The sequence below is a fragment of the Orycteropus afer genome, unplaced genomic scaffold, assembly GCF_000298275.1.
Source record: "Orycteropus afer afer isolate SDZICR_OR568_19922 unplaced genomic scaffold, OryAfe1.0 scaffold00363, whole genome shotgun sequence".
Classification (NCBI taxonomy): Eukaryota; Metazoa; Chordata; class Mammalia; order Tubulidentata; family Orycteropodidae; genus Orycteropus; species Orycteropus afer.
Window position 1 is genome coordinate 601,035 of NW_006921950.1, and position 25,088 is coordinate 626,122.

The 25,088-nt window shown below is 36.4% G+C and overlaps 1 protein-coding gene across 1 annotated transcript in view; it reads left to right on the plus strand.

The window, feature by feature from the left end:
• The window catches only part of PLS1 (plastin 1), a 65,483-nt gene that overhangs the window by 31,202 nt on the left and 9,193 nt on the right, over positions 1 to 25,088 (plus strand). Inside the window, exons 9-13 of the mRNA XM_007952881.2 lie at positions 446 to 641; positions 5,894 to 5,972; positions 15,892 to 16,006; positions 19,129 to 19,262; positions 19,705 to 19,828. Coding sequence (XP_007951072.1) covers positions 446 to 641; positions 5,894 to 5,972; positions 15,892 to 16,006; positions 19,129 to 19,262; positions 19,705 to 19,828 — 648 coding nt within the window. The remainder of the gene's footprint in view (positions 1 to 445; positions 642 to 5,893; positions 5,973 to 15,891; positions 16,007 to 19,128; positions 19,263 to 19,704; positions 19,829 to 25,088) is intronic.

A 25,088-nucleotide genomic window follows, 5' to 3' on the forward strand; every position in this document is an offset into this window, starting at 1 on the left:
CAAAGCTTCTCCTTATATACAGGAAGCAGACCACATACCCAAAGGCAGCTACTCAGCTGCTTGTGGTAGATCCCACCATGGAGTTGATTGCCAGTCTCCTCATGGGGATTAACTATGACCAGCTGCCCAGGCACTCAACCAGGCCCAGCCAAGTTGACACACAAACCAAACTACCACAACCAGTAAGAACTTGCTGAGATAATACTTGACAGTTTTGTTGAGTATTTCAGGAATGAGGGTAAAATATAACTCAGTGATCCCAGCAAGGTGACACCTTACTGATTTACAAAAGAAACAGGGAAGTTGATATGGAATTCCTGACCATTCTGACCTTATTTTAAAATATATTTTATATATTTCATAGCTTAGAAATATGTATATCAATAAAATGAAAAGTCCATAAAAAGCTTGATTTTGACTATTTTTGTTTCATTTCATTGTTTAGGAGAAAAATGACCTGAAGCGTGCTGGATTCATGCTTCAAGAAGCTGATAAATTGGGCTGCAGGCAGTTTGTTACTCCTGCAGATGTGGTTGCAGGGAATCCTAAACTTAATTTAGCTTTTGTAGCTAATCTGTTTAACACATACCCATGCCTACACAAGCCTGATAATAATGACATCGATATGAATTTATTGGAAGGTAAGTTCTTTCTGCCTAAAATTGGTTCACCATGTTTATCTGCTTGTGGCACTGCCCTATGCCGTCAGGCAGTGGATTCTAGTTGGAGATGAAACAGTGTGTGTAGACACATATAACCATTGAAAAGTTCAAATTACAGGAAGCGGATGTTGATTTTGGTTAGAAGAGAATGCTGGGATAAATCTTACTTATCTGTCATTTCCCTTTAAGAGCTTAGTGAAAATGTCATACATTTGAGATATTCTCTTAAGTGACCATATAACAGTAACTCCACCATGAATATGAACAATGAATTATCTATTGGAAAATAATTATTTGTAGCTTCTTTCACCTTTAAGAGCTAAAGTTTGACTCCAGTATTATTCTCTTTTTAATGTTCTTAGTGTACATGAAAAAAATTACAATATTCATTACTTGTCTTGTGTGTGAGCTATCATTATCTGTCTCACAATTTATAACACTTTCCTATTTTGCTTTGTGAAATGCAGATTTGACCCCTCCTAATGTAGGTACTGTATTTAGCACTTTTCTATACCCTATATTCTTTCTGAATGTTGTTTTTTTATTAGTACCATTTATTCTTTCCATCTGAGTTGATATTTATTTTTTGCATTGTTCATGCTGTGTTATTTCTGTCTTAATATGCCTATAGAATGAATGACTAGAAGCAGGAAACATAAATGAAGCTTAATTACAATAGCAGACCAAGGCTTTGACTATGTAAACTCACTGCCTAATTTGCCTTCTGTAATAATGGGATAGGAGCTCTGGTGGCACAGCGCCTAAGGCATTTGACTGCTAACCAGAAGGCTGGCGGTTCAAACCCACTAGCCACTCCTTGGAAGGAAGATGATAGTGTGGTTGTAAACACATTTAAAACCAATTTTACAATTGGATTTCATGATTGATGTAAGGCTTGTATCCCTCTCCTGTGAGTAAACAAATATATCTTTTATAATCAGTGATTTTTGAAAGGACCCATTTAGGTTCTATAACGTAGACTATTTTGTGTTAGTTAGCTATGTTACATTTACTGAATGTCATTGATGCTTACAATATATGAATCGTCATAATGACAAAAACATTCTCAATATCTAGTTCTTGTTCTCCTTATCTCTGTTTCTCAAACTCTCTTCTTTCCTTCTGCCATTCTAACACCCTCATCCACTTGCATACCAACACCCATTTTAGTCTCAGAATAAAGGAAAAAACAGTGGCAGCGGTAGAGGCAGTGGGTGGGAGAAAAGGGTCAGCACTAAGGTTTTCTTTCTACTTGTCCTGGTTTGGAAAAGGTAGTCCTCAAAGAGGGATTCTTGGTGAGGAAAAGTTCATCCTCTCACACCACTACACCTCCTTCTTCCCCAGTGGGATAGGGTGAGACATTTTTCATGATCTTTTTTTTGTGTGTGTGTGTGACTGTCACAACCAGGATTCCATTGTCCATGTCACTTCATAATTACATTTTTTGTTTGATGAATGAAAAACATTTCAGAATTAAAGAGTATGTTCTTCGAGGAATATAGCATTCACTGTTCTGGGCGCTAGTAAAATAAAAATTACATTCTCTATGTAGACATGTAATGGAGAGGGAAAATGAGGTATAGATTTCTCAGCAAAGAGAAATTTTGGGTGAGGGATTAGAATTAAAAAATTTAAACAAAGGAAGACTGCTAAGTTTTTATCAGTCTGGAAAATTTCAGAATCCTTCTGTGTCTTACAGTAGAAGACATTGTTTAGAGTGGCATATTAAAAATGATCTGCTTTTTATAGTCACTGAGTTCTTGCTAGTTATCTTTTCCAACTTGCTCGCTCTTCTATTTGTCATGTTTGAATTCTTTTGCTAGTGTTCAGCATGCTTTTGGAATTTTTCAGTGTGAACAGGATTGCTCAATATTTCCATTAGTATTTACTGTATTTGTATAAGAAGATACTGTGGGAAATATTTATCAATCATCCTTATTCAGAACATATGTATGTCCCGATACATCTCCCAAAAATATATTTGACTTTGGCTGTCATTGGAATTTTTCCTTTCTAAATTTGTTTATATAGGTGTGTCTGAAATTTGAAGCTCGACCTTATCACATCCCAAATTCATATATTAGTATGTCCTCATTGGCAAAGAATTATTTTTTACAAAATTAGAAGCCCAATTATGTATTGAACCTTAATTTATATCAGATTGAGTAAAGTATATGGGCTATTTATAGAAAGACCATCTCAGAATTCATTTGTGGTAATAAAAAGTACATAGGCTGTAGAATTAAACAGACTGTTCAAATCATGCTTCTACTATTAATATTTGAATGACTCTGTGAACCTTGGTTTTCTCATATATGAAACTAGACTAATCATATTTACTTTGAAGAGTTTCAGAACAAGTTAAATGTGATAGTGAATGAAAAAGTTTAAAATACAGTATGTGCTCAGAAATGGTCAGGGTAGAAGGAGGAAAGCACTTAACATGTCACTTAGCACATGAGTGTTCAATACATGTGTGTTCCCTTCTCTTTCCTCTCTGTAGCCTACTTTTTAATATATTTGTTATTTTCTCTGAAACACCAATTACAGATGTTAGTTTGACTCTACAAATTAAATGTTTTATAGTTCTTTCTACCTTGTACATCAGATACTAAGATTTTACTTCTGAGATTGCTTGAGATGCGTACCATCCAGACAACATTTTCTAATCTGGAATACATATGTTTTTGCAATACTTTGCCATGGCTCTTGCACCAATGCATAGTGCTTCTGGCTTTGAGCATTTATTTACCAAGGCTATTTGAAATGATATTAGATAAATAAATGCTCCCTTACAAGATCTGTTTTACTTTCCAGGTATCAGAAATTAAAATATTAATTATACAGTTGCTTAAGAAAAATAGGAAGAACTATCAACCTCTGAAACTTATAATAGTTTCAGAACTTAATCAAAACATAAACTCAATGACTTTTAAATTTTTAAATATTATCTATGATGTCATCAGGCTCAACAGAATTTAGATATTATTTTAATTAAAAATTAAACCATTGTGACACTATTAATATTTGTAATTTTAAAATATGCTGTAATTTGTATTCTGCAGGCTGGAAATAATGTAAAAATTCTCTAACTGCTAGAAGAAAATTTATATATATAACAGTATTACTATGAAAGATACGGATAATTAAAACCAAAAAAACCAAACTCACTGTCGTCAAGTTGGAGCCAACTCATAGTGACCCCTCCTTAGGTTTCCAAGGCGGTATCACACAGAAATAGGTTGCCCAGATTTCCTTCCCAGGGTGGCTGGTGGGTTTGAACCACCTGCCTTTTGGGTAGCAGTCAAATGCCTTAGGCACTATGCCATCAGAACTCCCAGGAATAATTAGAGAAACAACAAAAAGATAAATCCAAAGTCATGTGCATCAAGTATTGATCATAGTATGTTCATGTTTATATTCATTTTGGGGACAGTTCAGATCTTTACAAACAAGAAATGCATAGATTCTAGGAATATTTAGTTTAACTTGATTCTTCTTCAAAGAGGTTCTCATGCAGGTATTTATTATAAAGTGGTAATGTCAGATATATGTGGCTGATAAGATACCTTTTTTGCAGGCCAGAGGGGGAAAAATTAAGCAAGAAATTACATGTAATAGAGCAAAAATTAAAGTGGATTCTTGGAAAGCAGTTCTCACTGCCGTCGAGTCGGAACCAACACGTAGCAACCCCTTCTTGGGTTTCTGAGGCAGTATCTCTATGGAAGTATATTGGCCAGTCTTCCTTCCAAGGAGTGGCTGGTGGGTTTGAACCACCAGCCTTCTGGTTAGCAGTCAAATGCCTTAGGCATCATGAAAATAGAGTGTGGGCAGTTTATTTTCTGAGTAGTTGGCACAAATGATAAGAGTCCTTTTAATCTTGCAAGGGTTTGGATCCTATTCCGGTTGTGCTGGTGTGTGCTGCCTGTAGCACTGGATCTGAAGATGACAGGAGGGATGGCTCTGTAGGAATGGGTGGAGCTCAGATGATTATAGATTTATATGACATACTGTCTTGGATTCTCACGGGGGCCAAAGTCTAGAGAGTGAGCTAAACTTGCCTATGACTTAGAAGTGATGAGCGGTGTACTATAAATGCTTGAAGTTTTCAGGAGTCTGGTGATCACATGTAGGCTAGGAAATCCTGTTAGCCCCTAACTTGGCTGAAGGAAAAAAAAAACCAGAAGACGCAAAACTAATGCTTTTGAGCTGATTCCAATACATAGCAACCCCCATTCTGTTTCCAAGGCTATAAATCTTTATGGAAGTAGATTGCCCCGCCTTCCTCCCACAGAGCAGCTGATGGGTTTGAACCATGACCTCTGGTTAGCAGCCAAATACCTTACTCACTGTACCACCAAAGGTCCTTACTTTGCTTAAGTGAAAACTAGTATTATAGATAGTCACTTAGGGCTATTTCCAATCCAGGGGATGACAGGAAGACAGACAAAGCATATAGAGCCCATCTCTCTGCCTACTTTCTGGCACACTTAACATGTGTTTTCCTTTCAGGTGTCATAAGCACTGCTATGAAGGGAATTCTCAGGGAGGTTAGATTATCACAGGTTAAATAATAGTGCCTGCAGGAGTAGTATCTTTAAGGTGATCTCTGAGGTGAAGGGATGTACTGTAATGAAATGTGTCACCATATTTTGTGGGGGCTGTATCTTGAAAAATTACCTGTTTTCAACAGTGACAATCTAAAATAACTCAGGAAGCTTGTAAAATAGTCACATTCCTCATTACCTATTTTTATATGGCCTGTAATTCCTCCTCCCCTTTATTGTTGTTTGGTGTATTTAGAATATAGGTTTGTGTGCCCAGAAACTTTCCTGTGTAAAAACTGCACTGTAGCAGGTACAGTGTTTCTATTTCTATTTAATGTGTTAATCTACCCTGACTGCTAAAAGATTTTATTAATGTTTAGTGATTCTTTTCACATGTAACCATAATGCAGATATGACTAGGTAAGTTTGTTCCTCTTCTGGACAGACAAACCCATGGCTCAGTAGTTCATACACATCAAGTAAGGGAACACAGATGGGAAGAGAACATAGGGAGGCTTCCCAGATAGCGGAGAAAAAGGGCCGGTTCCCCCCTAAAGAAATTGTAGTATCATAGGAACCAAGGCAAAGTATGTATGGCCAGTTAGTACCTGCCAGAATGGTTTAAAATAAAGTTCCGGATTCCTTTTGTCCTGAGTCATCAGTGGAAACTTGTGTCTACTATAGGGGAGAGCAAGGAAGAGAGGACATTTCGGAACTGGATGAATTCCTTGGGCGTGAACCCATATATCAATCATTTGTACAGGTAAATATTTTACTGTGTTTTATCTTTATAGTCAGGATTCAACTGTTCCAGTTTCAAAATGTAAGTCTGTGTACAAGAGAATATTTTCTAAATTCACAAGAAGTTTAACAACATTTAGAGTTTCTGAATACCTGGGGGATTGGCAATATAATGAACTTTAAAAGAAAACTATCTAAAAATAAGAATGTGATAATAGGTATAATTTTTTATGGTGATATAAATAAACAATTTAGTAAAAGTAATCCATCATACTCTGCTATGATATTGATCAGGAAAATAATGTAGTCTTTCAGTTTTAACAGATCTGAATAACAGTATTATTTGATAAAATTATATCGATCAAATCAATATTTCTTCTTTTAGCTCACATTCTTTCCATTTATTTTATTTTGCCAAAAATCCTACTATTCCATAATTTGTATCTATTTTTCCTAAATTTTAAAAAGAACTTATATTCCTTGAGTATATATGATTTATCCCATTCTTTCTTGTTTGAAAATAACACATTATTAACATTGGGTACTAAAAAATACTATCCTGAATCATTCACTGTGCTGTCTGGTGGTGCTAACAATGTGTATTCTTCCAAGGTGTGGATGGGAGGAAACCTTTCTTCTTTCTTCATTATGGAATCTACCACCTTGAATTGAAACAAAAATGTAAAAGAATTCAACTTCAAAAAATAATTGCATATATTTAAGACAGAATCTAATTAACTAAATCTGGTAATAGTTTATACATCAAGAGGACTTTTTGGTGAGAATCAAGTGAATTAAGATTCAAATGTGAACTGAAAACAAATAATTGTGAAAGACTAAGTGCAGTGGCTGAGGATTTATGGTGTGGCAATTTCTGCTCCTTTTTGTATATTCCAAATATTATTTAAAATCTAAAACTGGTATTGACTTATTACAGTAACTAGGTTTGTTATGGATCCATACTTGAAAAACTCAACAGTGTGTAAATTTAGCTAGATGAGAAAAGATGTCATTTTGATGGGTACTTCCCTTACAGTAGCGAGGCAGTAAAGGATTCAAATATTGGGTGGTAAGATCTTTATGGACTAAAGAATTCTATAATATATAATTGAAAGAATGTCTATAATATTTAATGGAGAGAAAAGAACAATAGGTCTAGTATGATCCCATTTTTGTTTAAAAATTGAGTTCAAAATTATACATATTTGTATTTGAATATGAAAAAAAACCTGGAGGGATGCTGTGTTAATTTGCTAGGGCTGCTGCAACAAAACATAATACACAAATGAGTGCCTTTAAAGAACAGAAATTTGTTTTCTTACAGTTCTGGAGGCTAAGTTCAAATGAGGGTCTCAGCCGTGTTGATTCCTTTTGTGGGCTTCTCTCGTAGTTTCTGTGACTGCCAGCAGTCCTTGGGGTTCCTTTGCTTGTAGATGCTTCTTCATATGGTCTCCTCCCCCTGTGTGTGTGTGTCTGTGTCTATTCTTGCTCTTTGAATACGACATTTCTCAGAAGTGATTAAGTTTAGGGCTCACCCTACTTTAGTATGACCTCATTAACATAACAAAGGAAACCCCTATATGACAGAGTCATATTCACAGGTACAGGGGTGAGTTCTTCAATATAACCTTTTAGAGGACGCAATTCAATCCATAATAGATACATCTGAGAAGTTTATATGCAACCATAGGAGTGGGACAGGAAGGTAGTGAGATGACTTTTTAACGTTAGTAACTTAATATGTTTTGACTGTTTTACAATGAGCATGTATTTCTTTGACAATTAAAAAGTAAATTTAAAAATAGATTAAGATTTGTTGAGATTCATGGTAACTACTTCAGAAATAGCAAGATAGCTGGAGCTCTCTATGCTTGATAGAGAAGAGAGTTGACTAGATTTTTTTGTTAAAGATTATTTGGTTATAGTTATATAGATGTTGAAATTCTAGCACAAGGCTTCTAGTTATATATATATATATATATATATATATATTTTAGGGGTAGGGGAAGGGACTGTAACTTTAAGAAAATTCTCAAAAGGATAATTAACCTTAAAAAGAACCACTGGATACAGAAAAGCAATAGGCAGGGATCTGGTTGGCACCAGAACCATGAGTCTATGAGTTTCTGGTGGGATCATATTTCTAAACCTACCCCCCTGTAGCACTTAAGCTACAGTATCTCTGGCCCTAAACGAAATCATTAGAATAATTTAGATTGATTTTAATAAAAAAGTTCTCCTGCAAATACATTATTAAATATATTTTTAAGCATTATCAGTCCTATGACAATTTTCCTAGGACAGATTGGTTCTGAAACTCATCTTGAAGTCTCTGAAAGTTGTTTCAACTTTCTGGGCTTTAATTTTGTAAAACATGAGTAATACACCTAATAATAATAATCATAATAATACCATACTACATAGGAATGAGTTCATTTAAAATAAAAAAGAAAAATTAATGAAATAGGTGAAATTTCGGGAAGTATACAAATAATTTGATGATTTTTTAAAATACAAAATGTTCCATGTGCTTATGGAGATAACTTAAACCAAAAAAACCAAACTCACTGCTGTCGAGTTGGATCTGACTCATAGCGACCCCTCCTTGGGTTTCCGAGGGTGGTATCTCTACGGAAGTAGATTGCCCAGTCTTCCTTCCGATGGAGGTAAAGTAGTCAGCTCTTAATTACCTTCATGTTAGACTTTCTCCCTCCATTACTCAGTGCAGAGCCACTTCTCTTCAGTGGCATATGGTGTGTGCTCAGATATAAATCTTAGCAGAGCATAAATCAGCAGACAAGGTCTTGGGGGGGGAGCTACAAAATGCATCACAGACATAGCAGTTTTTAAATCAATTGTTACTGCTTTATGCTCTTAGTACACAGAATTGATAACAGATTCTACAGACATATTTTGAGCTTTTGGAAAGAACATATTTTTCTGAGTCCAAAGGAGTTGTCGTCTTGCTTCCAGAGCTTATAAGCTTACTCATAAACTTTTCCCTCTTAACCTTCATTATTTGATACAAATAGTTGCCTGAGTTACCACTGTGACTTTCTTATAATTATTATTTTTATTTTTCAAAATTGTTAATAGTGATTTGAATGAAGGTTTACAGAGAAAATCAGTTTTCCATTCAACAATTTATACACATTTTATTTCATGACACCGACTGTGATCTCCACAGTATAACAACACTCTTCCCATTTCTTCCCTCTTTGTTGTTTCCATTCCTCCTCCTCTTCTATCCCTTCCTGCTTTTTGAACTTTGTCCTTGGGCAAGTGCTGCCGTTTTGAGCTCAAATGGTTAATTTTTCTAAAGAGTACTCACCTCCCTGGTGTTATTTCACTTTATAGACTTGTCTGTTGTTTGGCTGAAAGTAGAGCTGCGGGAATGGTGTGGGAGTTCAGTTCCATGCTTGAAGGGTCTCCAAGGGCCATAGTCTTGGTGGTCCGGCAGTCTCTGTGCAACCAGTGAGCCTGGTCTTTTTTTTTTTTTTTTTTTAATACTTTGAGTTTTGGTCTACATTTTCCTCCCACTCTATCCAGTACCTTCTAATATGATCCCTTTCAGAGAGGTCGGTGGTGATAGTCAGGCACGTCTAGTTCTTCTGGTCTCAGGGTGTTAGAGGCTGAGTTTTCCATGATCCATTAGTCCTTCAGACTGTAATTGTTTCCATGCATTGGGAGCTCTGGTAGCGTAGTGCCTAAGGCACTTGACTGCTAACCAGAAGACTGGAGGTTCAAACCCACCAGCCACTCCTTGGAAGGAAGGTTGGGCAATCTACTTCCATAGAGATACAGCTTCGGAAGCCCAAGGAGGGCTTGCTATGAGTCAGATCCAACTTGATGGCAATGAGGTTTTTTTTTTTTCCCCCCTCCATTCGTCTTTGCTCCAAATGGGGATAAATTGGTATTTGTACCTTAGATGGACACTAACAAGCTTTTAAAACCCCAGTTGCCACTTACCAAAAGTAGGATGTAGAACATTTTCTTTGTGGACTGTGCCAATTGATCTTGAAGTCCACCAGGACCATAGTCCTGAGCCCCTAGGCCCAGTGATTGATTTCCTCAAGGTGTTTGGTTATGGCTAAGAAGTTTTCATAATGTTGTATGTATATGGCACATACAGCCACTATATTCATAGATGTATTTGCAGACTGTATAAAAACATATGTAGAAATATCTTCTGTCAAATTTATGTGTATTTGTAGTCCCATTTACCTTCCCATACCTGTTCAGTCTATGTGTCTAACTATGTAGCCACTTATAGATTATTGTCATTACTATTATTGCAGGATAGTGTTTATAATAGTATTTCTCTCAGTTGCCTTTAACACTTACTCTCTTCCCAGTGTCTTCCTTTGCCTTGATCATGTTGTGCTGACCACCACCTTATTGTGTATTGTGTTTCCCTTCATTCAAGTTAAGAAGCTTTAGTGGTGCAGTGGTTAAAGCAGTAAGCTGCTAACCAAAAGGTTGATGGTTCAAAACCACCAACTGCTCCACAGGAGGAATTGAGGCAGTCTGCTTCTGTAAAGATTTATAGCATTGGAAACCCTATGGGGCAGTTCTACTCTGTCCTACAGGGTTGCTGAGTCAGAATGAACTCAATGGCAGTATTTTCTTGGTTTCCGCTCAAGTTAATGCGTGTCAGCCCTCTACATAGTGATTTACTGTCCTTTCCCCTCCCAGCGCTGGTCGTGTTTTCTTATGCATTTTGCTACTCTATTTCTTGACTAGTGTATTTAATCCAAATGCACTCAGTGTAATTATCAATAGGTATGAATCTATTGCTGTCATTTTGTTGTGCTTTGTGTGGTGCTGCTGATTTTTTGTTCCATATATTTTCTGTACAGTATTAATTTTGCTTATGGGTTTTTTTGTTGCTGTTGTTTTAGTGTTTACTAAATCTTTATTTTTTAAAAAAAATTATTTTATTTTTTTGCAGTGTTCCCTCCCTTCCCCTCCCACTGCTGGTAACCAGCAAAGAAAATTTCCTTCCATATAATCCTTTCCTTGACTTTTCACAATAGTGAACTAATACAATATTTGTCCTTCTGTGATTGACTTAGTTCACTCAGCAGTGTTTACTAAACCTTATCCCTTATATTGTTGCCCGGATTTTTTTCTCTTTTGGTGAAGGCTTTTGATGCTTATAAGTGTTTGATTTTTAGGCTGGGCCAGAACTTATATTGGAAGTTTTTTATTTATGACGGGTTCAATTTCTTTTGTGATGGGTCTGTTCAAAGTTTCTACCTTGGATTGTATTAGTTTGGGTAAGTGGTGTGTTTCTACAAATGTGTCCATTTCTTCAGGTTTTCAAATTTGCTGGAGTACAGTTCTTCATAGTTATCCTTTTCATTTCAGTGGGTTCTGTTGTCACATTAACTGTTTCATTTATTATTCATGTTATTTCCATCCTTTCCTTTGCTAGATTTGCCGACTGTATTAATCCTTTCAAAGAACCAACTTCTGGTCTTCTTGATTCTTTCTGTTGTTTTTCTGTTTCATTTATTGCTCAAATCATTTTTTTTTTTCCTGGTGACAGTAGGGTTGTTTTTTTTCTGTTATTTTTCTGACTGTTGGAGATGTTGTGTTAAGGTGTTGATTTTGGTTCTTTTGATGTGTGTTTGTTGCTATGAATTGTCCTATACACAGTTTTTGTTGTCTCTCAAAGACTTTGGCCTGTTGTGTTTTTATTTTCATTTGATTCAAGGAATTTTTTTATTTCTTCTATTTCCCAATAGTTTTTAAGCAGGGTGTTATTTGGATTCCATGTATTTGATGTTTTTTTCCTTGATCTTCCTGTTGTTGATTTCTAATTTTATAGCATTGTGATCTGAGAAGATGCTTTGCAGTATTTCGAGGCTTTTTAATTTATTGAGGCTTGCTTTGTGTCCTAACATATAGTCTGTTCTGGAGAAGTTCCACGTGCACTGGAAAAGAATGTATATCATGCTGTTGTTCGGTGGAGTGTTCTGTATGTCTCTGAGAGATCTAGTTGGTTGATTGTGTTGCTTGGATCTTCAATATCTTTGTTGAGTTTCTTTTTAGTTGTTCTGTCCTTCATAGAAAGTGATACATTCAGGTTTCCTACTATGATTGTGGAGTTGTCTGTTTCTATTTTCAATTCTGTTAATGTTTGATTTATATACTTTTGGTCTCTTTCATTGGGTATATAGGTATTTATTATGGTTATGTCCTCTTGTTCAATTGACCCTTTAATCATTATATAATGTCCTTCCTTGTTTCTTTTGCTGGTTTTTGCCTCAAAGTCTGTTTTATCAGAAGTTAATATTGCCATTTCTGTCCTTTTTTTTTGGTTGCCATTTGCTTGATATATGTTTTTCCATTTTTTGATTTTTAGTTTATTTTTGTCTGTGTTTAAGGTATGTCTCTTATAGACAGTATTGATGAGTCGTGTTTTCTTATCTATTCTGCTACTCTGTCTCTTGATTGGTGTAATTTTCATTCAGTGTAATTATCAATAGGTATGAATTTATTACTATCATTTTTCCCCCCTTTTTTGTGGTGCTGCTGATTTCTTTATTCCATATATTTTCTGTTTGGTATTAATTTTGCTTATGGATTTTCTTACCATTACCTTTTTGTTATTTTAGTGTTTACTAAATCTAAATTTTTATGACTTTCCTTATTTTTATTTTGATGAAAAGGTTTATTTTCTTTGAGGTTACCCTGTAATTTATTATTTTTCCCAAGTTTATAAAAACTTATTCTATCTTGAAATTATCTTAACTTCCTCTCCATTTGGAAGCTCTGTAATGACACTATCTTTCCCTCTTTTTGCTTTGTGGTTGTCCTTTGTTTATAAATCGGTGTCTCTGGTTCCCTGTTTCAATCTTATTTTACTTTGGATAGTTCTATATATGGGTTGGTTTCTGGGTGGTGTTGTCTTGTTAATCTCAGGTTGTTGTCTTTCATTGTTGGGCCTCTATCCTAAGAACTCCTTTAGTATTTTTGTAGGGTTGGTCTGGTTTTTATAAATTCCTTTAATTTCTGTTTATCTGGAAATGTCCTAATTTTGCCATAGTACTTGAGGGACAATTTTGCTGGGCATGTAATTCTTGGTTGGCTTTTTTTTTCTTTTCTTTAAAAGTTTTATATATATCATCCTGTTGCCTTCATAGTTTCTGTTGAGAAATCAGAGCTTAATTTTATTGGTTCTCCTTTGACGGTAACTTTGTGTTTTTCCTGAGCACCTTTCAGTATTCCTCCTTTGTATTTGATTTTGGAAAGTTGGATTATGATATCTTGCTTATTTTCTTTTGAGGTCTGTCTGTTTGGGGTTCACGGAGCTTCTTGAATTTGTATCTTGTCATCTTTCATGATTTTAGGGAAGGTTTCTTCCAACACATCTTCACCAGTTTTCTCAGTGCTATGTGTGTGTGTGAATGTGTCTTCCTTTTCTAATTCTGATCACATCTAAGTTATTCCCACTGATGGTGTCCCATGTGATTCTTAGGGTTTCTTCTTTGTGTGTGTGTGTCTGTGTGTGCTATTTTCAGATTGTTTCCTCTGACTTATTAGTATTGATAGATTTGTCTTCAGTTTCACTAATTCTGTCTTCCATTGATTCAATTCTACCCCTTTACCTGTTCAATACATTATGTATCTCTGAAATCTTAGGATTAATCTAGACTTCTCTTTGTTGTTTTTGTATGGTTTCTAATTTTCCCTTCTTTCATCAGTTTGTTTTTGTATATTCTTCTAGAGTTTTGTATGTGTTTTCCTTGAACTTTCTCTCAATCCGTTGCAAGTACCAAAATGTAATTCTTTTGAATTCCTTATTAGATAGTTTCAATGCCATTTATTTCTCAGGAAGGTTTTCTGGCTCTGTATTTTGGTCACTTGTTTGAGCCATTCTGTCTTGTTTTTGTGAACTCAGGTGGTCTGTCACCTACAGGACATTGTATTGTTGTTTTATTTGTTGTTGTTGTAATTGGTGCTGATTTGTATTTAATTGATGTATTTCATCCAGTTTTTTTCCCCCCTTTATTTTGCTTTAATATATCTAGGCAAGTGGGCCAAGCATACTATTCTGCTTGCTACTTTGGCAGCATGTCGGCATTCACTGTTTGTCTTCTGGTGTTTGTGATAGAGGATGGGAGTGTGTGCATAGTTCTGTGTTCAATAGTCATGTAGAGCAGTTGAGGACAAGCTGGCCTTGTGGTGTTGGCCACTGTTGTTCATCAGTCAAATGATGCGGGTGTGGGTAGTGGTACTTGCCCAGTGGTTAGTGGCACTTGTCCTTCAGGTTGTGGCACTCACCCAGTAGGTAGAGCTGTAGGAAATGTGACTGTGGCTGGATCGTGTGGAGTCAGTTGCTGTCTCCAGCCAGAGAGGACCAAAAAAAGCAAGAAATATAAAAATGCAAGAGAAGAAGAAGAAAAAGATATATCTCACCTCCACACACAAACTTGAGAGAAAGAGAAACCAAAAACTAGAGAGGGGGAAAAAAACCTGAAGAACATGGGAAGGGAAAGAAAAGGAAAAAGAAAAAAAGGAGAAAACTGGGGGTTAGGGGGGTGCCTAATCTGCTTTCCTGCTGGCCAAGGAGACTTCAGGGGGCAGTGTGACCAGTCCAGGACAGTGCTTCTGGCAGCCTAGGAGGAGGCTGGGGGCGGTCTGGACTGTGATTCTGCCAGCCTAGGAGGTGGCTGTAGGTAGGGCATTTGGTCTGGGACCAGGCTTCTCACAGGGTAGGAGGAATCTCAGTGCAGGGTGCCTAATGTGGAATGAGGCCTTCTGCTGGCCCAAGGAGGTAGAAAGCATGTGCCTCCAAATGTGGAGGTGGCTTTAATATGGTGCCTGATTCACAAGGGCATGCCTCCAACTTGAGATGGGACAGGAGCAGTGTAGCGAGGGAAGTCACTGTCTGCTGGATGGGTGGGGATATGGATAGCCACACTTCTGGTCACTGGGAGGGTGTAGGGAATTAAGGGAAAATCATACCTTTCTGGTTGCCACCCACTACTGTGGGTATTGTTGGAGACCTGGACAAGTGGAGCCAATTTTCTCATTCCTGCTCTGATCAGAGTGCTGCTTTCAATAATTCAAAATGACTGCCCTTTGTCAGTCCTGTTGGTAATTCATCACTCTGTATGTCACCTTGTTTGCGGTTTTCATTCAGTTTTGCCTTCTGGTTAGAATTTGATCTATTTCTTTATTCTTTGCTTTGAAGCTCAAGGTTATCATCCATATCTGTTTCATTTGTTTTCTTACGTCTTTCTTGTAGAGGGTTGGGTAGCTTTTCTGTCTAGTCTGCCATTTACTGAAAGTCTCATAATTATTTTTAAAAGCTAAAAAAATCATAAATAATAATCCGAACTCACTTTCACTATAGAAGTTTCGGGAAGTTTATAAGTATGTAGAATAAAACAAAACATGATAATTCCCCCTTCCATACTCTTTTTTGTCCTTCCTGGGGTTTAATTGTTACTAGTAATCCTTACCACATATTTCTTTCTTTTTTTTTTTTTTTTTAAATAAATAAGATCAAACTATTTGCAGTATTCTGCCATTTGGTTTTTCTAAACTTAATATGTCCTGGGAAGCTTTCATGTCAGTACATACAGATGTACCTAATCTGTACAATGGTGGCCCATCATAGTATAGGTAGTTTATTAACCAACTCCCTTTTGCAGGTTTTTAAGTTGTTTCCAGGTTTATAAAAACTGTGGCAATGTACATGTACTCAATGTATGTGTGTGTGTGTGTGTACACACACACACACATATATGTATATAATCTTTGTAAACGTTAATGAAAGAATTTTGTACAGATCACTAAATTGGAAGTTCTAGGTCAAATCATATGTAATTCTTTAAGCATCAAATGACCCATCTCCAGTGTAATTAATAAAATTGGTGGTAACAGCATTTCCTCCTCCTTAATCTGCTTTACCTTCCCATTTCTAGTGACCTTGCAGATGCACTAGTGATCTTTCAGCTCTATGAGATGATCCGAGTACCAGTCAACTGGAGCCATGTCAACAAACCTCCTTATCCTGCTCTTGGAGGGAACATGAAGAAGGTGAATGAAATAATGACCATGGATATGTTGTTATTGTTTTTATATAAAAGAGGATTTAGAGTTTCATAAAGCTTAGAAAAGTGCAGTCTGTCCTCATGGTTTTGATTCAAATCAAAATGTATTCTGTTTGAAGGCCTTTGTTCACATTTGCTTTAATAAATGTTTGGAAAAATGAAGGCAGTCCTCTAGTTGGACACTATATGTAATTGTTTTTATCTTTAACAAGTTGTAGTACTTAATTTCCTTGAGAAGAACTGTAAGTGCATTTTCACTTGCCAAAACTTGTCAAATATTCACTTTTTCAGCAGATGTTTATTGACTATCTACTACTTGTACAGTGTAATATAGGACATAAAAAAGTATATGACACAGACCTGATCTTCAGGAAGCCATAAGGAAATTGAAGGATAAGATATTTGTGCAGACAACTGTAGTGTAGTGCCGTGGAGCAAAAATGAATATTAAGAGTTCCAAGGAAGAGAAGACCACAGGCTATACTTACTATAAAAAGCTTCATACGGGAATTGGTGTTTGAATTAGACCTTAGGATCTGCATAGAATTTTGTCAGGAGAATGGAGAGGAGACTGAGAATTTAGGAAAAGGTGGAATTCCTGGATGGTACAAATGTTGACATGCTTGGCTGCTAATCAATAGGTTGGTGGTTTGAGGCCTACGCAGTTACCCTGTAAGAATGGTCTGATGGTCTGCTTCTGACATAGCCATTGAAACCCCTGGGGAATACAGTTCTACTCAGAAACATATGGGGTCACCATTAGTTAGTATCGACTTTGTGGCAACTGGTAATGGAACTAGAAGACAGAATGGGTTTTGGAATACTATGTTTTTTAAAAAATGAATACATGTCAAAAATTTTATTTAACTTATTAAAAGAAGGAAGCAGGAAGACACTATACAGGTTCAAAGAATTACATTGCATTTTTCTTTGTAACAAATTGAACTTTGGTGATGTTGATTCTCTTCTCTAAGAAACATTACCCTTTTACTTGTGAAAATTCTATTATTGTTCAGTCTCTTTCTCAGCTTTCCTGGAAATACTTTTTTTATTCTTGGAGAAAATATATCTATGTATCTCAGGTTGAACTGTTTTGTAATGGGGCAACAACTATGTTGCAAAAAAAAAAAAAAAAACACCCAGGAAAAATGTTTCACTATTTTTACTTTATTCCTAATGTCTGCTTTGTTCCAAAGCATTTGTTAAACATTTTATAATACTGGTGGCATTTCAAGATTGGGGGGTGGGGGGGAAACAAACTCACTACCATCAAGTTGATCCGACTCATAGGAACCCCTCCTTAGGTTTCCTAGGCTGTGTCTCTACAGAAGTAGATTGCCCAGTCTTCCTTCCAAGGAGTGGCTGATTATGAGGGCTTACAATTACATTGGAGATAAAAGAAAATACATAAGAATGTATAGATACATGTGGGCTTTGCTTAGCATCTGTTTAGGCAATGTCTAATTGCATAAAGTTTGTGTGGTTTCTTCTCCCCCCCCAAAGCAAAAGCACCTCTACTTTGATTCCCCCCACCATGGTTTTAAAGACCCCAAACCAAACTCTTGCAGCATTGGACCATGAATGGGATACAGAGAGGAGAGGTAAAAGACCTGGCTCTGGGCACGGGCTCTCAGGCTTTATACAGTGGGCAAGCCGGTGGCAGGTGTGGAGCCTGGGCTCCTGCTGCTGCTGCTCAGATGGGCAGAACAGCAGCCAGGGCTGGGTGTGCTCTGCTCCCTCCCCACTCATTTCTTCTCACTCTGCTCTAGCTGCCAGGCTCTGAGCTAATGTCCATTCCTCCAGCCTCTACCAGTAGCTCCAGTAGCAGCAGCACCTGCAGCAGCAGTGGCAAGGATGACTGGAAACAGGCTCCCATAAGGTTTTAATATGGTGTTCGTGTCATGTCCAAATCACATAATGTCCTATTTCATAGACTGTATCGTGGACATTAAGTGATGCATACCTCTGTGTGTGTGTGTATGTGTGTGTGTGTGAAAATACCGTACTAAGTGATTGTATATAGATACCACTATAAAGGCCAGGGTAGACAAGAAAATTTACTAGCAAAAGGACTTAACTAGACTTTTTTCATTGGAGAGAAGTAGGTAGGTAGGAATATTTAGTGTTCATTCATCGGATTCTTATTGTAGGCATGGCAATGTCCTGAGCTGAAGGTGGAAGAGCATGACATAGATTTGTACATGGTATAGTTTTTTTCCCTTTGAAAGAAGTGTATCTTATAGTTGGCAAAAGATAGTATGTAATAGGCTAAGTAGAAGATTGTGCATAAGCATTACAAAGTAAGTATTATAGGAGTTCAAAGAAAGGATAAATTGTTATCAGCTGGTATACTTAAGGATAAAACTTTGTGGAAGAAAGTGGGCTAGAAGATGATTTCAGTGGATGAGTAAGATCTGGGTAAAGAATATGTAGGCTGAAGTTAGATTCGTAATGAAATTATTTTTCCCCTCTAGTCTTTAATTTTTAATTTAGATAAAACAACATTTTTATCTCTATTAATGGGATGCAGGAAACCTAGGTTTTCGCTCACAGATTTGCCACTAATAAACTACATAATCAAGAATAAATCACACCATTTAGATTTTTAGGGTAGGAGGAGATCTTAAAGGTGATTTAAACTAGTCCCCTTGTCAAGGAATACTTGATTCCTCAAAACTTCCCAGGCAGATATACCTCTGTCTGTTGTTGTTGTTTGCCGTCGAGTCGGCCCCGACTCATAGCGACCCCTCCTTGGGTTTCCGAGGCAGTATCACTACGGAAGTAGGATTGCCCAACCTTCCTTCCGAGGAGTGGCTGGTGGGTTTGAACCGCCAGCCTTCTGGTGAGCAGTCAGGTGCCTTAGGCACTATGCTACCATACCTCTGTCTAGCCTCTGCTAACCCCTAAGTTTTTTTGAATCTTCAATTATAAAATGGGAGTAATTACTTCCTTGCTTTCACTAGGCTATTACTATGAAATGTAATCCTGTCATATAAATTTAAAGTGAAATTATAAGTATTTTTCAAATGATTGAACTAAACTTGCAAATTCAGAGGATATGTTTTTTAAACCTTGTTTTTATTCCCAAATTTTACTTATTATTTATAGATTGAAAACTGTAACTATGCAGTGGAACTTGGGAAGAATAAGGCCAAATTCTCTTTGGTTGGCATTGCTGGGCAGGACCTAAATGAAGGGAATCCAACGCTTACATTAGCATTGGTATGGCAGCTGATGCGAAGGTAAAGGCTGATACATTTATAGCAGCTTTGTCAGTTTCCTTCAGCAAGTCATTTGAATTAAAAATTCAGCTATTTTTAAAGAATATAGAAATAATATACAGTAAAAATATATATTAGTTTAAAAATAATTTACTATTTTTTTATAAGTTATACTTTATTTTGAAAATGATTCAATCTCTGGAAATACAGTACTTTTATTAGCGCCTATGGCAAATTTCTTTATAAAGAATTTTAATTTTTTAAAATATCATATAGTAGTTTTTGTTTCTGATTAGTGAGCTTTGAAACTTTGAGCTGTATCCAAGTGTAAATACTAGACTAAAATTAGAAATATTTATTAGAACTGAAATATCTCTTAAATATTTATCTAAGTACTGACATGAGTAATATGAGAGCAAGTTTTACCCCTTTTAGTCTCAAATACATATCTTTTCTGTTGCAGGTACACATTGAATGTGTTATCAGATCTTGGAGAGGGTGAAAAAGTAAATGATGAAATTATTATTAATTGGGTCAATCAGACTCTTAAAAGTACAAACAAAAAGACTTCTATTTCCAGCTTCAAGGTAATCAGAAGATTATTTAAAAAATATTTCTTTAACAAGTTTAAGAAGGAATTTTTACTGGGAATTACATTGGTTTAGGTTGAGAATCATATTAATGTTGTATCTGAACAACAAACAATTTATGAATTTAGGCTAATTAATTGGCATGTGTAAATCAAAAACACTGAATTCCTATAATTTTGATTGGTTGTTCTATTTCATATAAACACAGATTAATATTATCAGACTCTGGTAATCTAATTTTAGAGAAATAGAGCCAAAAAATCCAATTGCAGATGGAAAAGGATGATAAAAAGTCATTGTTTATATAGGACCTGTAATGTTTTGTGCTCCCTATCGGCAGTCTCAGAATTGTATTGACATCATTTCCGAGGCATAACAGAGCCAGCCAAACTGATTCAAGTGGGAATTGAGAAAACTGGTAGGAAAAAAAAAAATCTTATCATCTGGCTTCATAATGGCACTTAACACTCACTTCTGAGCATCTGTGGATGATTCATAGAGCATTCCAAATGTAATCTGCACATACATACCCACTAATTTTCATGTATTTCCATTGTGTTTTGCTTTTGCATGCAAGCTGATGTCCGCTATAAATAAGCATGTCTGCTTGTACACATTCATTCAGTGAGCCTTGTGTGTGTGATTTTATGTGAAAAACCAGCATTCAATTTGTGTTTTTGAAAAACAGTGAAATAAAACAATGTTGTGGAGGGTGAGGGGAAGTACCAACAGATGAATCACTAGGCTACCTAAGAATTAGGTTGTTGGTAGAGATGAGGCTGCCTGAGTCTTAGGTCAACTGTGCTTTTTCTTTTCCCATCTTGGGAGGAACCAAGGACACTGTTTTTTTTTGTTTTGTTTATTTTAAAAAATAACAATTTTCAGATTATGATTTATCTTTATATTTTTTAGACATAAAACACAATTTAATGTAAAACAGGTAGGACATATAAAATTCTCTAACTGGAATTTATGGTTGAAAACTGTTATATTAAAATTATATTTGTATTTTTATTAAACACAGTGAGCACATTAAATCAAATAAAATGAGAAAATAATATTTGGAACAAATCAATATTTATTCAGCTGTTACAATGTTAGTAACATTTCTAGGTAAAGAAAGATACAAAGTGTAACAAATTTATTCAGTCCTCCTCCTTCACCAACAAAGACAAAACTAAAAAGGTAACAGATAATACTACAGAGTAAATAATAAAATCTAAATAAATAATACAAGTAGTATTACCATGGGGAATTCTGATTGATCATTTCCAACTGAATGGTTTTTGAATTGAGTTAATCATAGATGGAGGAGAGGTTTTAGTAGTTGGAGAACAAATTAGTAGGGGTTAATCTTGAATACAGACAAGTGTTATGGATTGAACTGCGTCCTCCCAAATTGTGTTATATATCCTTACCTCTATGTCTATGGTTATAATCCCATTTGGGAATGAGTTGTCTGTCTGTGTTTTGTTAATGAGACAGGATTAATGCAGGGTGTGTCTTGAGTCAGTCTCTTTTAAGATAGAAAAGAGATTAAAGAAGCCAGAGAAGCAGAGGTAGGGGAAAAGAGATGCCAAGTCACATGAAGATCACCCAGGAGCAGAAGAAGCTCAGAAGAAACAAGGACCTTCCTCCAGAGCTGACAGGGAGAGAAAGCCATCCCTTAGAGCTGGCAGATTGGATTCAGACTTCAAGCCTCCTGAACTGTGAGAATAAATTTGTTTTTTAAAGCCACCCATATATGGCTTTTTGTTAAAGCTACCACTTATGGTACTATACAACTAAGATGGCAAGTCTGAGAAGCTTAGGAGAGAGAATCTGGCTAGAAAGAATAGTTCCGACGGGATGTAGCACAACATATAGGCTAGGTCAAGATTGTGGAGGAGTTGGGCCTAAATAAAGAATTTTGAATAGAGGAAATGATGTAAGAAAGGTAATTACTTTAGGAAGATAGATCTGGAAGTGGTGAGCAGGATGGATTAGAGGAAGACAGGTATAAATGCAAGGACTGTGTATAAGAAGCCAAAATAGTAGTCAAGGTATAAAGCGGTAAAGGGTCTGAATAAGATTGAGTGAAGGTAAGCACTGGGAGTGGTAAGAATGGATAGGTATAAGGTATCTTATACCTTATAAGAAGAACAGAACAACCATGACTTGGTTTCTTGATTGAGGGAAGCAGAAGAGAAAAAGTCAGAACTCTTGATGTTTGGGGTATGGTTTGTTAGTAAACAGATAACACTAACAGAAATAGAGAAGTCATGAGGTACAGCTGCTTTCTTGAAAAGGTCATGGATTCAGTTTTAAGCATTTAAAGTAATTTAAATGTTAAATTTAAGAATTTAAAGGAATTTTCAGGAAAGTGAGGAGTTGGATGAAAGGAGACATTAAAACTGGGAATTGAGATTTGGTGGTCAGTTAAGAGTTGAAAAGTACAAACCCTTTCTTACATCACTTCTGTATTCACAAGGAAAATCAGACTAAACAGTTTTACTCAGAACTGAGGAGGCAGGAATGTATTGCAGAAGTGCCAGGCTTGTAATAGGTGGTGGTGTTCTTCTTCCTCTTAGGTGTTGTTAACTCATAGTGACCCTGTCTACAACAGAACAAAACACTGCCCAGTTCTGTGTCATCCTCACAACCCTGAGCCCATCTTTGCAGCCACTGTGCCAGTCTATCTCATTGAGGGTCTTCCCCTTTTTTGCTGACCCTCTGCCAAGCATGATATCCTTAGCCAGGGACTGGTCCCTTCTGATAACATGACCAAAGTACAAAGACAAAGTCTCTCACTGCTCACTTTTAAGGAGCATTCCAACTTTACTTCCTCCAAGACAAATTTGTTTGTTCTTCTGGCAGTCCATGGTATTTTCAGTATTCTTCACCAACACAATTCAAATGCGTCAACTCTTCTTCAGTCTTCCTTATTCACTGTCCAGCTTTCATATGGATATGAAGCGATTAAAAATACTGTGGCTTGAGTTAGGAGCACTTTATTTAGTCTTCAAAGTGACATCTTTGCTCCTTAACACTTTAAAGAGATCTTCTACAACACATTTGCCCAGTGTAATACATGGTCTGATTTTTTGATGGCTGCTTCCATGGGTCTTGATTGTGGATCCAAGTAAAATAAAGTCCCTGGCAACTTCAGTCTTTCCTTCATTTATCATGATGTTGTTTATTGATCCAGTTGTGAGTATTTTTGTTTTATGTTGAGGTGTATTCCATAGTGAAAGCTGTAGCCTGGATCTTCATCAGTAAGTGCTTCAAGTCCTCTTTGCTTTCAGCAAGCAAAGTTGTGTCATCTGCATATTTTAGATTGTCAGTAACTTCTCCAATCCTGATGCCACATTCTTCTTCGTGTAGTCCAGCTTCTTGGATTATTTGCTCAGCATACAGATTGAATAAGTATGGTGAAAGGATACAACCCTGACACATACCTTTCCTAATTTCAAATCATGCCTTATCCTTATGTTCTGTTTGAACGACTGCCTCTTGGTTCCGTGTACAGGTTCCTCATGAGCATAATCAAGTGTTCTGGAATTCCAGTTCTTCACAATGTTATTCATAATTTGTTAGGATCTACAAGTTGAATGCCCTTGAATAGTCAGTAAGACACAGGTAAACATCTTTTTGGTATTCTTGGCTTTGAGCCAAGATTCCTTTGCCATCAGCAATGATATCCCTCATTCCATGCCATCTTCTAAATCAAGCTTGAATTTCTGGTAGTTCCCAGTTAATATACTGTTGCAATCTTTTTTTGAATTATCTTCAGCAAAATTTTACTTGCATATGGTATTAATGATACTGTTTGATAATGTCCTCATTCTGCTGGATCACCTTTCTTTGGAATGGACATAAATATGCATCTCTTCCAGTCAGTCAGGCAGGTAGTCTTCCAAATTTCTTGGCATAAATGAGTGAGCATCTCCACCAATGCATCTGTTTGTTGTAACATCTCAGTGGGTATGCCATCAATTCCTGGAGCCTTGTTTTTTGCGACTTCCTTCAGTGCAGCTTGGACTTCTTCCTTCAATACCATCAGTTCTCTCTACAGATATGGCTGAACGTTGACCAATTCTTTTTGGCACAGTGACTGTGTATTCCCTCCATCTTTTCTTTTCTTTTTTTTTTTTTTTAATGCATTTTATCAAAATATAATTTATGTACAGTGAAATACACAAAACTAAAGTGACATGGGTCAGTGCATTTTGTTGTTGTTGTTGCAGTGTTCCCTCCCTTCCCCTCCTACCCTGGCAGCCAACAAAGAAAGTTTCCCTCCATATATACACTTTTCCTTGATCTTCCACAACAACGAACTAATACTGTATTTGCCCTTCTGTGATTGACTTATTTCACTCAGCATAATGTCCTCCAAGTTCATGCATATTATGTGGTGTTTTGCAGACTCTACATTATTCTTTAGCACTACATAGCATTCCATTGTGTATATGTACCATAGTTTGGTCATCCAGTCTTCTGCTGATGGGCACGTAGGTTGTTTCCATATTTTTGCTATTGTAAATAGTGCTGCAAAGAACATGAGTGTGCATATATCTGTACCTGTCCTGGCTCTCACCTCTCTAAGACATATACCTAGTAATGGGATTGCTGGGTCAAATGGCATCTCCAATTCCAGCTTTCTAAGGAATCACCATATTGCTTTCCACAGTGGCTGTATCACTTCACAGTCCCACCAGCAATGTATGAGAGTCCCAATTTCTCTACATCCCTGCCAGCATCTTTTATTTTCTGTCTCGTTGAACCTTGCCATCATTCTGGTTTTGATTTGCATCTCTCTCATGGCCAGTGGTGAGCATCTCTTCATGTATTAGCTGGCCACCTGAATATCCTCCTTGGTAAAGTATCCATTCATGTCTTCTGCCCATTTTTCAATTGGATTGTTAATTTGGTGTTGAGGCATTGGAGTTTTCCATCAATCTTAGACATAAGTCCCTTGCCCGATAATGTAATTATCAGCAAATATGCATTTGTTGCTGTCATTTTTGTTATGTACATTTTCATGGTGTCGATTTCTTTGTTCCATAAATTTTCTATGCTGAGCTTGTTTTGTTTATGAATTATGTTATCACTTCCTTCATTGCTATTGTTTTAGTATTTGCTAAATATTTGTGCTGGTCCTCTTTTTAATTTTGATGTGAAGGTTTATCATTTTTCTTTGAAGTTACCCTGTGATTTATAGTTTTCTTCCCAAGTTTAGAACAGTCCATTCTATCTTGTAATTGTCTTGACTTTCCTA